Consider the following 14,599-nt stretch of genomic DNA (forward strand, 5'->3'; position numbering starts at 1 on the left):
ACGTAGCGAAGCTAACTAGAATTGTGAGATGGTTGTAGTCGGTAAAAAAAGGATTAGAACATTTATAACCCTTTGTATTACTAGTTTACATTGAATGGCAAACTGGTAACCATAAGCCTTCTTGATTCGGTTTTAGTGTAAATCTCCAGACAATACACAGTAACAGTATGAAACGAATCGAGAGAGTTAAACCAGTCGGATAAATAAACTGCGGCGCTGTGTGTTACTGTCATACTCATACGTAGTAAAAGGAAAGACATTATTGTTTCTCGAAGCCAGAGAGGTAGAACGAGATATGTGCTGTCTGTTATCTCTCGATATGGTGGTTAGTGTTGTGTGTTATGGTTTCTGTTGTAGCTAGACGCTGAGCTTTTGGATGGAGGAAGTCTACAATCTGTGTACGTACTATAAATACGTTTCTCCTATCTGTAACGTGGGATGTTGATAGTGTGAAACTCCCTGATGATTATAAAAGGTGTTGCCGTGAATGTGCCTTGTATTTGAGATAAACTGACTGTTCAGTTAGCGAGAATATAAGGTGAGAGGATTTAATACATGTACTTACGTATGTGCTTCCGCCCGCATTACGGCCAATAGTAAGTATGCCTTTGTATCTAAAAGAGTGAATGCTCACATGGTACATTTTGTCTTATTTCCGCACTCGTGGATTTAGCGAAAGTTAATCCGTGTTTTCGATATTTGTCACAAGGGTAACAACACCTGGTAAGTACAGTTCGGCTGGTCGTCGCTCGGCTTCTCTGAATGCTAGGAGAGGTATATAACCCTCTGACCGGAGTCACTTTATTGTACAGAGTATATAGTTAATGATTATGTAAAAGTACTCAATGCTGTGTGTATTGTTCTCGAGTGTAAACATTGTCACTGTGGGACTTGTCTGCTCATGTCTTTTTTATCGTTCTACGCACTATGTCTCGTGTCACGCTTAGTCACAATAGTTCGCACAGTGACTATCAAAATACTTAATGCATAAAATCGTGAAAAAACCATTTTAATACATAAGAATGCTATTGCGACCCTACCTAACATGGCTCCCACGCCAAAAGGTATTACATCCTTTTCGACGTCGATCCGGTATACATTAATACGGGAGTCCGTTCTTGATATACCCGACGCGGAGTTAATTAGTATAAAAATGCTGCAGCGTTAATGCTAATACCGAGCGCGTTGATAGACTCGCTTTTCGCTCTTCCTGAAGCCTTACTCGTATCTGTCTATAGCAAAAACCATAACTGATCAGACGTCTACTAACAATTAACATACAGCTACAATAGAAAAATATTGATACACTGTAAGAAAAAACTAGTAGTAACCAAAAAGTCAAATTGAATATGCGGATTTCAAGTCCATTGTTGACAATTAGTGTGTATGCCGCAAACATAGTCAAAGAACAAAGAGGTGTCTTATTCTTCAATGTCATACAATTAACAGTTTGCTCAAGATGTTCCGAAGTTGAGCACCATCTAATACGCTATTGTGGGCACTATAGGTTGAAGTATGTGTCTAGTGGTTTATAGCAAGCCTACCTCACAACTTTACTAAAGCGGCAGGTTGAGCTACGTGCTAGGAGATTATGGTGTTTGTTGGTTGAAGAGTTTTGAGGAGACCTCCGCAGACTATAGGATGTAGCGATGATCTATTTGTTATCGCTTGTCCACAAAACCGAAGGCTCCTTTGTCCAAGTGACCTCTAAATACAGAACACTCGCACTTGGTACCTCATAAAACTCAGAAATACGGTAAATAGATTGACGTATACATATTGTTAGCGTGGGAACCGATATATTTTATATGCTTTTCTATACAAGGTAGTTTGTACAAACAACCTCGGGCTGAGACTCGAGATGATACGAAATTTATTGGTAATAGTTGATTTTTGTTACCTCGGCCTTTGGAAATAAGAAAACGTATCTGGTACTCGTCGAAGAGAATAATCATGTACTCCAAGTCATATATTATAACCGAACTCGACATCGGAACAACAACACTACCTCTTATCGTAATTGTCTGAATAGTTTATCGTCACTTTTAGCGATTATTCTTTAGAGTATAGAAGGTTATATTCAAAAACATATTTATCGGAGAGTGTAACGCCGGCGAGCATCAGTTGTAAACGCCACACAAGTTTACGTTGAAGGAAACCGGTTTCTTGCGTCCGTTGTATCCCTGGTGCGTTTGTTTAGGTGTCAGTTGGATGATATGGTCAGGAAGAACTGTACTTAGATGATAGATGTTACACAGTATGCTAAAATTTGTAATAGCATTGTTGTATATAACATTCAGGATCCTTACGTTTGCCGTGTCGGTTACAGGATCGAAAATAGAACACTGACGCGTTCTTACGATCTTAAGGGGTATTATAACGTGCTAAATGAAGTGAGACATCGTAAGTGGGTGTAAGCCGAGGTCGCGCGCACCAATTACTAGGAACATTTCGCATGGGTTCAGTCGGACACCGTAACGACTCCACAATCACCTACGGGTCGCGTACCCGGAAGTTCTGCCGGAAAATCGAGTAATCGGTACACCCAGACCAAGAAAGTCCGAAGAAGAATGTTATGGGTGTATAAGAGTGACCCAAGTCCAGTCACGGCTTAAAACGTCCGGTTGAGCTCCTGTCATACGGGTACCAGTCATGTAGTGGTAATGACCACCGAAACCGTGACACCCGTGTCCACGGTTAGTACGACCTTTTACTTAAGGAAGTAGAGGTATCTCGAAAAGGTCTGGCCTTCGTAATACGAGATTTTAGAGAACCATGTGTCGACGTAAATGAGACCCGAACTACTTTGCTGTCACCTGGTTGTGGTCGTCGACTGTACCGAGGGGTTTTGTACAGGCGACTGACACCCTTGAAGTGTGACCTAAAGTTCGTTGAACCTAAGACACGAGGGAGGTCGGAAAGAGGTCTGAGACCGCGGAACTAAGGGTTTACTCTTAATGTTTTGCAACGAAAGCAGACTTTTCCCTGAACACCTGGTGACCACGTTTGACAGGTCACGAAGGAAAAGGAATCGGTTCAGGTCTGCGGGAAAGGCAACAGAACCTCAAGTCTCACCCGAACTTGGTACCCTTATTCGATAACACTCCGGGTAAAGGGCCTGTGCAGACACTGTCAGCTGAAAACTATGGAACCTGAGGTCGAAGTCAGCGTGACAGAAACCTTCGAGGGGGGTTTTAAGACCTTTCGCTGAGAAGAAGTGTTACGACAATTACGACGCCAGTAGAGACGAACCAACACGTCGGCCAAAGGACGGTGTAAAGGGGGAAGGTGTCTGAAAAACACTACACGAACACTTTGACGTGAGACACTTGTCGAACGAGAAACTCTTTAAAGAAAAACACAGAATGGAGGGAGGACATTACCTCCCACACGTTACTGCCCAGGAGACCTGGTCGTCAGTCTAGTCGTCAGGAGGGACGTATGAAGCACTAAATCAATGACTTGTTTCGACTCACAAAAAGTCTCCGAGTCCTTTGGGAACGGTCCACAAAGCTCAATTAATCTGCTAAGTTTCACTAAGCACACTTGTGGATGATCATATGAAAAAGTACTATAAGATTATAAATCTTATCCTATATACTCAAAAAGAATTCGACATACGGTATTAGTCGTTATAGATTTCTATTACTTTTCCGAACGTTATAAAGTCAACTAACATTACTTCAGGGTCTACATAGCTGTAAAACAAAAAAATTAACGTAATGTCTTTTATTCTTGAATATGGTTAAGAATTAAAAGACTCTGTCAGGACATGTGTTGATACCCGATGTGCTTATGTCATTACCTTTAGAAACAAGACATAGGGGTACCTCTACTGGTGAACGCGTTTAAGTATTGTGAATAGAAGATCAATCAACGTTTTTCCCTGTGTCAAGTTTACGGTGAGTTGTTTAAATTGATAGTAGACAAAAAAAAAGAAGTTCGGAAAACCCCAAAGTCAAGTTCACAACTTACTTTACTTATTAAAACCAAAAAAACGTAATAATTTCGTCGTACGTCGACTTATTGAAGAAATAGAGAATATGTAGAGTTTATAATACTCAATAACCATACAACTACAACTTGTAATTTGTACATTTCTAACAATTATAAACTGTGGAGTTTGGTTGTGTTGTTACCTACACGGACAAATAGAAGTGGACTTACGGAGAGTCACTCTACGGCTATCTACTTTTCAGTATTATTACTTAGGTTCTGTCGTTGCGTCGAAAAAAATCGTGCATCGGGCCACGTCGTCCCCCCGGAGCGACGTGTAGATGCCGGACAGCGGGGGCGAGGCTCCTGCGCCTTGCCGTCACGTCCGTCCCTACACTCCTCGACCCGTCCTCGAAATGTCCCCCGGGTCGCTAGTCTCCCGCAACTTACCATGCGATGATTCGGGACGTAGTCGTGCAGATACAACGTGTCTAGTAGTCTCGTCATTCGGCGGACTCCCCACGTGAACCTTGTTGGTTAGTTATTGTTAGTCCCTTAGTTCGGCCCATTGTACTTACTTCGCTTGTTGGATGGTACGTATCGGTTAGGTCCAACACCATCCGTCGTCACCCCTGACTCGTCGATACCCTCTCACACGCATACCGATACATATAGAGTCGTTCCAACTCCTTTAGCCCTTTACTAGCAAGTTTGTAAAATAATTTCCACGTGTTCGTTTTAGTTAAAATTGCCCGTCGGTTATCTTTTTTTTTTTTTTATTGAATAGAATATCGTCGGAAAAGCAGTAAATAAGGTTGTAAAATCTCCTATTATTTTCGTTCAATTTGAACAAAGGAGTACACAAATTCGTCGGAGGAAAACTTACAAGATGACATTTACACTAGACATACAGTCGTACTTGTTATTTGTGAACCAGGACGGGAATCGTATGCGTTTGATTAACAAATCTAGTGGGAACTACAGGTAATAAGAAACACTTATTAATGATTCCCCTCGCAGATATTTTTTCGCGGAAGGACGTCCCACGTCTCCGACTGCGGGGACCATTGATTTTACGGGGTGTTCGTATAACGAGACAAAATGTTTATCGTAATGTATATATCACTTTCGTGTGTCCTGGTTGGTACATAAAGTCGACTCCGTTTCAACTCCCTTTTCATTCATACCAGTTAAATTTTAAGGAAATCTCTCTACAAGTGAGGAGGGAGGCGACTTTGTCCTGTGTCCAGCCAAGAAATTTTACCTCGGGCAAAAAGAACCGCAAATTTGGATCGGAGGGAAGAAGGCAATGCGGCACTCTTGATGTGTTCGTTGTATATGATAGTCTATGTAATGATCACATGTGGTATCGTTTTATATGTTTACTTTTATCCTGTACTGCGCGCGGGTACTTTTGCATTTGTTTATGGGATATACATATTTGTATAAGTGTATTTTTGTATTCGGGATTGTTGGAAACGTTATTTTGATCTCTCTGTCTGTACATACAAACTGAAAGATTGACATTAAAGTTGACTTTGAGACCTAAAGTAGGAATAAAGTGGTATTTGGGAAGGGAAGACGGTAGCAAAGAATTGAGAAATAGTAAAGTGTATTCAGCCTGTGTAAACATTTATATAATTTCACTTGTGGCACTGAAGGAACTTTTTAAAGTCTGAGAAATGACTCTGAAGATGTCCTCAGGTGTATCTTGTCTAGACTCAGAGCCAATTCCAAACCAGCCACATCTCCTGACTTACTTCCACTAGCTAGGAGGGTCCACCACATTAAGTACCACCCCAAACCAATTAACTTAGAGGGGCGCTGGGTAATAAAATCCTCAAACTTCATGTTATATCTATGCTGACCAAACAAACTGTCCTTACTGAGGAAGTGGCATTTTATTTTGTGTCCGTCATACAACAAGAATGACTGCTCCAACTATGAAAGACATTTAATAGTCTGTGCATCTCTGCCTCTGATGCTTGGCCATTTATTTTCATTACCTGCCTCTTCATAGACTAAAGTGCAATACTTAACTGCTGAAGTGCATCCTTCAGGATCAGGATGTTATTCTACCAATTTGATGTTGTATAGAGAAAATGAATACAAATACACAAGATTCACATGATGCTAATGTTTGCAGGAAATATAATATTTGATTCAATACTGACATCTAAGGCTGATACAGAGACCAAGTTATACGACAACAGATGGTCTTCAACACAACCTTATTGCTCAAGGGGTCATTTAATCAAAACGACAAAAGAATTGCCCTTTTGATGTCTGCAAATGCAATAAAGACAATTGGAGGATTTTCTGGAACCACCTTGGCAAAGTTGAGTTAAAGAAAAGCAAAATGTCTGTGCTGCTCAAAGCTTTGGAAAATGTCATTTAAAAAACTCAACAACACGTCCTTCAAAAAACAATGCCCTGCACGCTCAGGATAATCCAAAGACCCTGCTGTCGAAAGTTTTCATCAGGAAACATTTTCCGTCTAAGGAAAGAAAATAATTGTGTGAGCTTTCAATACATAACCCAAAAACAAACCAGACAAACATGGATGTGTTTCCAATATGCCCTTGAGCTAGGCATTTGTCTGCAGATTTACCTTTGTAGAGGTGCTTTCTGATCAAGAACAAAAGTTTGTATTGTCTTCAAAGTTGAGTGTCTTTGTCTGTGCACTGCCTCATTGTCATTCTCTCTACTCATAAAAGTCTGCCTTTCTACCACAGAGGGCTGAAGACTGTCCATTTAACGGTGGCAAAACAATGGGAAAGCCAAAGTGAGTCTCCACAGCTTAAAGTGATTAGATGAGTTTCTCACTAATCCCCACCTTGAGCAGGTAGGAGAACGCTCCCAGGGCTACCAATCGATTTGATACACACACACACACACAATAAAAGCCTTTCACAATCACCTCATCAAAACATTTCAGGGGACCTGGGCTCATTTTAATTCCACCTTCTTCTTTTTTGTTCCACACAAAATGGCAATTACGTCCAGCGTATTAACGAAGCCGCCCAACGATGGAACCATTAAGAGATCCTAGACAAACAGATCGATCGGACATACAAACGGACACGTGAAGGAATGAGGGGGGGGGGAAATCTTTAAAGAAGGCATTGGGCAAAAGTGGATACAAAAATAATAGTGCACACAAACAAACATGCTTTGTCCAGGCAGCTGTGACGGTTGTGTTCTAAATGGACCATTATAGCACAAACAGGCAGTAGACGTATTGATTGTTGGCCCTCAGCAACTGGAGTCATCTGAAAGGCTTTGGTCCATACAGTGGTGGAGATTCCTGCTTTAAGATCCCAGGGGAGATTTGTTTTTGTTTTTGAATCCCGATCGATAATTAGTGATTTCTGTACAGGTCCCTGTTTTCATGTAGTGTGTTTACAGCTATGACCGATGAGTCTGAGATTTGTGCGATGGTCCGCAAGATGGTTTTTGACGGGAGCGTTTTAAAATCCAATCATTACAAACAAATAAAAACTAATGAGAAGATAATTTTTGTATCATTAGAGATGAGTTCTAACTCGTGTGACATTCATACTCATTCATTTTAACAGGAAAACAAACACAGGGTCAAAGTGTGTGAATTGGTTTATAGTTGATGGACAATCAAAGTGAATCTCACGGAGTATTAAAAAACGTTTTACACCTTTAGTGACGGAGATGACTTGCAGTTCTTATTTACTTATGTGCACGCCTTCTCTGCAGCATTTCAACAACAAATCCAGAGCTGAACTCACGTGGACTCTATTTTTGTTAACTCACTGATTGAACAGTTTTGCAAATGCAAACGTACGTAAATCGAATTATCTGAAAATGATGCTGCACTTAACCGCAGTGTTGTTATCGTATCTGGTGTTAAACTTAAGAAAGAAATAGTGGAGGATGACTTTTTTTTATGGTGTTTTCAAACCTGTGTCCTTTAGTCCTTTTAAAATGTAACCCTGGTTGGTTTTCCTCCTTGGTACAATTTGTTTGGGCAGCTCTGAAAGCAGCAATCATAGCGTGGATCAAAAAGGTATTGAGACCTGTGTTTACTTTTCAGCCTGAGGCACTAACCGATGAGCAGAGCAAACTGGCTTTTAGTGAAGCATTTGGATTCTGGAGGGAAAATGGAACAAGTTTGCCAACTCGTCCACGCAGTAAACTAGAGGTTTGGAAAGGTCCTTCAAGACTGCAACCAACCTAATATGCCTCAAATAGGGAGACATAACAGCTCGGTCTGGCTGTTAACAACCTTTTTTTTTTGTTGCAAATCCAAAAAAAGCAGGTTAGGTGTGAAGTTACTGTTAGGGTGCTGCATGAAAACAATTCCCAGGTAGTGTGAAATTGAAGTGGACCAACCACAAGATTTATACTGTGAGAAGCTACTTTTAAAATCCATCTGTATATGATGAATCAACGACACGTAATTCCCTGATCAATCAGAAATGAAAATGAGTTGGAGGTGTTGTGCCTGCGGCGTACTCTGTGTACTTTAGCAGTTTCCCTTTATAAGGTCAGTGAGACCTCGCGACCACACCGTGATGTCTGTCGTCATAACTTAAGTAATGAGTATTTATTTTGTTGGTCAGGATGGCAGTGTATAACTTCATGCCTACAGCTCTTGGGTCATGTTTTCAAAGTGTGACCTGTATCTTCTTCAAATATTGTCACTGGGTTCACAAGCAGAAACACTTGGACTTATTATAAATAGTAATTTAGTTGATTTTAACTTTTTTATTTGGCCTGTGAGGAAGGATAAAGAGAGGGTTAGGGTTAGGTTAGGTTAGGTATACAAGTTTAAGTTCTTATGAAGCCTTGAAGGATTCTGGTTTGAATGAATCCTCCAACTCTGTAGGTAAGAAAACAAAGCTTATCTAATAACAATGTATATTTTAAAGGCCAATGTATAAGTCTATGCAAGCATCCTTCACCACAAGTCCTCTTAACATATCGCATTTTGAAACTCTTAAGAGAAGATTAACCAAAAGAAGATTGCCCTTTTATCTGTGAATACGGATGATTTATGAGATATGATTATTGAGATTAAAATACAGTGAAGCAAGAGGCTTAGTGTATGTGAAGGGCATTTCCTATACTATATGAGATACTGGAGGGAGATTTGTTAAAGGAAGTACCATAAAAGAGAATGTTATACAAATGGAAATGTAGTAGTGTCAACCTGTTGAGTACATCACTGATGGGGGTACATTTCAGGAGATATTCCTTCACCTAACATTCCCTTTAGGATGATGAAATAAGCAATATGAACGGGTGTGTTCAGGAAAGATCAAGCTTAGGGAAGAAACGTCTCTCCCTAGCCTACACACACACACACACACACACCTAAAAAGACACAGCACACACATTTTAGACGTACCAGAAGTTCTTGAAGGGCGTGTTGATTTCAAAGCCCCTGCGGTCCACGTCTCTAATGTTGGCAGCAGCCAGTTCCACTTCAGCTATAGCCAAGCCCGATTTATAGTCCTTGATTGACAAAAAAAGGAGAGATGAGGATCTGTAGATTTAATAGAGAGGCGAAGTCCCTCCCTTTCCGGGGAGCTCCATGGGACCTTATTTTGGAAAAATTATGTATTGAAGTCAATGGTTAGAGAAAGATTATCTTTCGATCCTGTTTGAATTGTGCCACGAATTATACATATGTTTGTCAATTTAAAAGATAATTTTGCAAGTAAAAAAAAAATAAAATGTTGTAAAACTGTGAAGTAACACATTTTTTGTGTGAAACCGCTCAATGAACTACATCTCCCGTCTCGCACCACACACCAAGACGGCCGTCACGTTGGCACATTTCACTTCTTTCTTTCAGAATGAGGCGAAAAGTATTAAACGAGGTGAAAATCACTACAAGTCTGGGCATGTTGAGAGCTGTACATACACACAAGGGGAGTTAGTCGGTTCTGTAAGAGCCAGTATGCGGGACCGGGATTCTGGGATTTGTAGTCTTTCTAGTTGCGTATTTTTCATAGTCTTATATTTCAACAGTTTTAAGACAAACTGCGACTTTTTTGACATGGAAATTATTTTTTAAGATTGACAAACATCATATGTGCAATTTGTGGCACAATTCAAACGGGATCGAAAGATACGTTTTCTCTCCCCATCGACTTCAATACATAATTGTCCCATGGACCGGAAGTAGATGGGCGGGACTTCGAATATAGGAATATATTGTGAAGTTGTTACATTACAGTGCATCATCAACATGTATTGGTACCACAGGAAAAAACTGTTGTTCAAGCACTGGTCAACATTGAGATTTTGGGCTTGTTTGCTTCCATAACGATTCTTCTTTCCGACGAATGGAAACAAAACAATAATACACTTAAGAGGGTTTTCTTTTACTAGCTTCTGTTCAGTTTGTGTCTGTACATTTCTGCTGAATTCAGCAATAGTTAGCATCATAAAATGCCTAATTTAAACATATATTTAAGAGAAAACTTGAAAAAAAGGATAATTTTCTAAATGTTAGTTTTAGCAATTTGAGAAGTGATTTCTAATACTTTTTTAGTATATCCTTCTTTCTTGAAGCTCCTTGAAAAAATCTTTGTTTTATTTTCTCTTTGTTTATACTTAAAGGCCGATGAGTTTTCTAGTATTCTGAGCCAGAGATCTCTACTTCAGCAGCACGACATCTTTCAAGTTTCATCCCCATCTATATTCCGAAGGTTCTTACAGGAGTTTATTTCATACATCATTCATAGCCTGATTTATATAACATTTGAGTCCTAAAAACTTGGAGAAAACAGATTTATTTTATGGCTGCTGAGAGGATTTTCCTTATTTATGAAGTGATAAAATAGAGATATCAACAAATCTACATGAAAACCCATTGAATTTAATATGCCAACAAAATGGAATAAACATGTTGAACCTTGCTTTGTCTGACGTTCAGTTTTCTGTCCTTGAAATATGTGCAATTGAACACATAGTGAGCTAATGCCTTTTTGCGTTATAGAACATACCAGTTTAGAAAATGTTAAATACAAAATATATGTAAATAATCAATTGGGAAAAGTTAGCTGAGATTTAGATTAGAAGATAAATACCGCTGACTCTTTATTATAAATGTGAAGCTACCGCTAACAACTATGTAGCTTCGCTTGGCATTTTATGGTGGGGGGGATGTCCAAGTGTCACTCATCAGAAAAGTTAATTGTTTTTTCAGACTAAACCAATATTTTTTGAGTATGTTAGGTATTTGTTGATAGATGTTTGGCCAAGGTAGCTATTTTCTTGTCTTTATGCTAAGCTAACCTAAATGATGCTTCCTATATTCTATACTGATGCACTGAAAGCATATAGGGAGAATACTTTCCCTGCTACCACTGTGACTGCAAATTGTAGAAAAAGGAATCTTCTTTGTCTTTGATGACTTCCCCATTTTAATGAAGTTAAAAAGGTACACATGCAAATGTTCAAAAATAAATCCAGAAACATTTTAAGACACCCACATAAGAGAAAATGTATTCCCAAAGGGATCTGGAATTATAAGGGTCCTTCCCTAGACACCACCCAGGGGCCGTTTTTGGCCAAATTAGACACCCTTTCTGATAAGGTGGCATCCACAAGGTGGCCTCATTAAAGTGTTTCTCGCATAGGACTTGAATGTCACTTGGTCTAATGAAAAGTAGCAAACACAAAAGAAGACATACACTCAAAGTAAATACATCCTCAGTCTCGGCTACTCTTTTTCCCGCACTAACGTTTTTATTTTGGTAAATGGCACTGGACGTTATTTTAAGTGTGAGAGAAAATAGTCTGTGACAGACCAATCACAGTCATCTGCTTTTTCTCCTTGGCACCAATGACGCACAAGCTAAGGCTGTGCATGGCGTTTGGATGCGTGTGTGACAGACAGAAAGAGAGGCTGGTGAGTGCGTATATACCTGGAGAAAACGGCGTAGTTATAGAAAGGTAAAAGGTGTCTCAGGGGAATCCAAAGCAACCCAAGCTCTCAGCCTCTTAAGACCCATTTCAGAAATAGGGGTTATAAGCAGAAGCAGAGTTTTCCTAAGCTCCGCTGTAACTCTGCTTCACAGCGCACACCGCCCCTCTCCGCTTCACCTTCAACACTCACTGCAGTTTAGACCATTTTCCATAGCCTAGAGCTCAGAGCAGAGACAGAAAAACAGACAGGAAGAAGTACAGCTACACCCACACAAGTATAGGCACAACATCAAAATAGAGGGAAAGAAACACAGACATCCAAGATTTCAATAGAGAAAGAATGCACAGGCGAAGCCAAAAACGTGAGTCAAAAGACGAGGGAGAGAACGACAGCGAGAACACAATGGGATGGGAAGTATAAGAGAAAGAAGGCCTTGGTAATCCCTGGTGAGAGTGGGTGAGATGAGTGAGGGGTCAGCTGAGCGATTGACAGAATGAAAGTGTGTGTGTGTGTGTGTGTGTGTGTGTGTGTGTGTGTGTGTGTGTGTGTGTGTGTGTGTGTGTGTAAAGCCAGAATAAATCAGGAGCTGCGCCAACACTCCTCTACAGCGACTTACAGAACACCGCCTAAGCGAGGAGAGCTAAATGCTGCCATGCTGTGCCAGCCATAAAAACATGCGTGTTTTCTCTGCTAACTGTTCCCCACCAAGAAAACAATTTGCACTAATTACACTAAACAAAGAGAAGAAAGTGAATGACACCATCTTTGTTGATTAGGATGGTTTTTGGGAAGACATGGCCTAACAGAAGAGAGACAAATGTGTGCGAGTTGCCAAATTCTACATCTAATTAGCCACAAACTTCTCAGCACGGCTACATTTTACAAAACACATGGAGGAAGTCACTTGAATGCTTGCGTGCTGCAGGTTTTTCAACCAACTGTGTGGGTCGGTTCAATTGGGGCTAATGTTGTAATGTGTTCATCATTAGCCCCAATTAGACTACGTTGAACACATTTAGATGACTGTGTAAAAAAAGCAATTATTCTACTTTCCTAACACTTCTGGACAATGATATTGAGACCGAATGAGAGGAATGGAAATATGGTGACATGCTAGCATGAAGATCCGTGAAGCATTATGGGTAATAAAGGCACTGTGAGCTCAGAAGACGGCAAAAGATAAAAGGACAGAGGCAAGGGAGCGAGACAAGTGAATTCACTCGATGGCAAAGTCCTAATTGAGCTCAAAGTTGAGATTTTCCTCAGAAATAGAAGAATCTTGCCTTTTTTATTCCATCCATTACAGATACAGTCATTGCTCTTTAAGATCCGGTATGTTCCGTAGGTTGAAGACGCATGACGGGATAATGAGGGTTGCTCCATTCAAAGCGCATTATCGCTTCTCAGTTAAGGGGAGTATCTTAAATGCAACACAAGGCTATGATTTAAAACACAGAAGGACGAATGGTTCCCATGTATCATTGTATAATTGTTCTGCTTCACACTGGAAGGCGCCTACACTGTATGTACTGAATGTATGTGCATGAGAGTGTGAGGCTGTGCTGAGAGGGCAAAGCAGTCACCTATACCTAATGACCCTCATCCCTCTCAGGCAGCCAATTAGAGCGCTGGGTGTTAGCGGCCGTCCAGCCCTCGCCACTCGTTACCTACCCAATATGTGCCGTGGCCTCCTGCCCTCTCCAATTAATTCACCGAGGATGGAGGGAAGGAGGGATGAGGAGAGGAAGGAAAGGCATTAGAGGTAAAAATAACTCTGCCAATTACAACAGCCAAGAGGTAGGTGGCTATAGGGCGCTTTAGGGAGGGGAAGGGCCCTAAGGGGTAATGTTCATACGCGTGCAGGTTTTTCGGGACTTTTTGTCCACGTGTCATAATACATTAAGCTAAAAGACTTTAACCCTTTGGAGTCGACCGTCACGCCGGCGTGATCAGATCACATGACCTGTTCAAGCCGGTGCCGCATAAAAACAACAGTCCGGACAGCATTGCAGTGTGTTTCTATCGAAAGTACTGGCTTGAAACTATATCCCAGTCTTTGTTTCATGCAAAAAGACCCAGTAAACACGGAGATACGATGATATAAAGTTAATACATTTCAAAAGTATGAAAAATAGAAGCACATATTTGAATATCTTCGCCGTATTTGATCATTTTACGAAACGGAAAATACTGGAAACTGTAGATCCTGCTCAACAGGATGTATATGTGTATTTCTGTCGAAAGTACTGGCTTGAAACTACAGGACTGTCTCAGAAAATTAGAATATTGTGATAAAGTTCTTTATTTTCTGTAATGCAATTAAAAAAACAAAAATGTCATACATTCTGGATTCATTACAAATCAACTGAAATATTGCAAGCCTTTTATTATTTTAATATTGCTGATTATGGCATACAGCTTAAGAAAACTCAAAAATCCTATCTCAAAAAATTAGAATAGTTCCTCAGACCAAGTAAAAAAAAAAGATTTATAACAGCAAAACACAATCAAATATAAATCTTTTTTTTTTACTTGGTCTGAGGAACTATTCTAATTTTTTGAGATAGGATTTTTGAGTTTTCTTAAGCTGTATNGTATATTTCTTTCATTTTGAGATACTATATGAACATGTTGGACCCAAAATCACAAAAAAACATAAAAATGGATTTTGAAAATGATATTATTTTTTTATATATGTAACACAAACATGCACAACGAAACAATTTGAATGGGATGTCACTATGTCAC

General features: G+C 40.0%; 1 protein-coding gene across 1 annotated transcript in view; it reads right to left on the reverse strand.

Annotated features, from left to right (window-relative positions):
- arap2 (ArfGAP with RhoGAP domain, ankyrin repeat and PH domain 2) overlaps nt 1-14,599 on the reverse strand; it is a 110,645-nt gene that overhangs the window by 61,339 nt on the left and 34,707 nt on the right. The window contains exon 10 of the mRNA XM_010784885.1: nt 9,320-9,426. Within this exon, the coding sequence (XP_010783187.1) occupies nt 9,320-9,426 (107 nt within the window). The remainder of the gene's footprint in view (nt 1-9,319; nt 9,427-14,599) is intronic.

Source organism: Notothenia coriiceps, unplaced genomic scaffold (assembly GCF_000735185.1).
Source record: "Notothenia coriiceps isolate Sejong01 unplaced genomic scaffold, NC01 NC01_scaffold00026613, whole genome shotgun sequence".
NCBI classification, from domain to species: domain Eukaryota; kingdom Metazoa; phylum Chordata; class Actinopteri; order Perciformes; family Nototheniidae; genus Notothenia; species Notothenia coriiceps.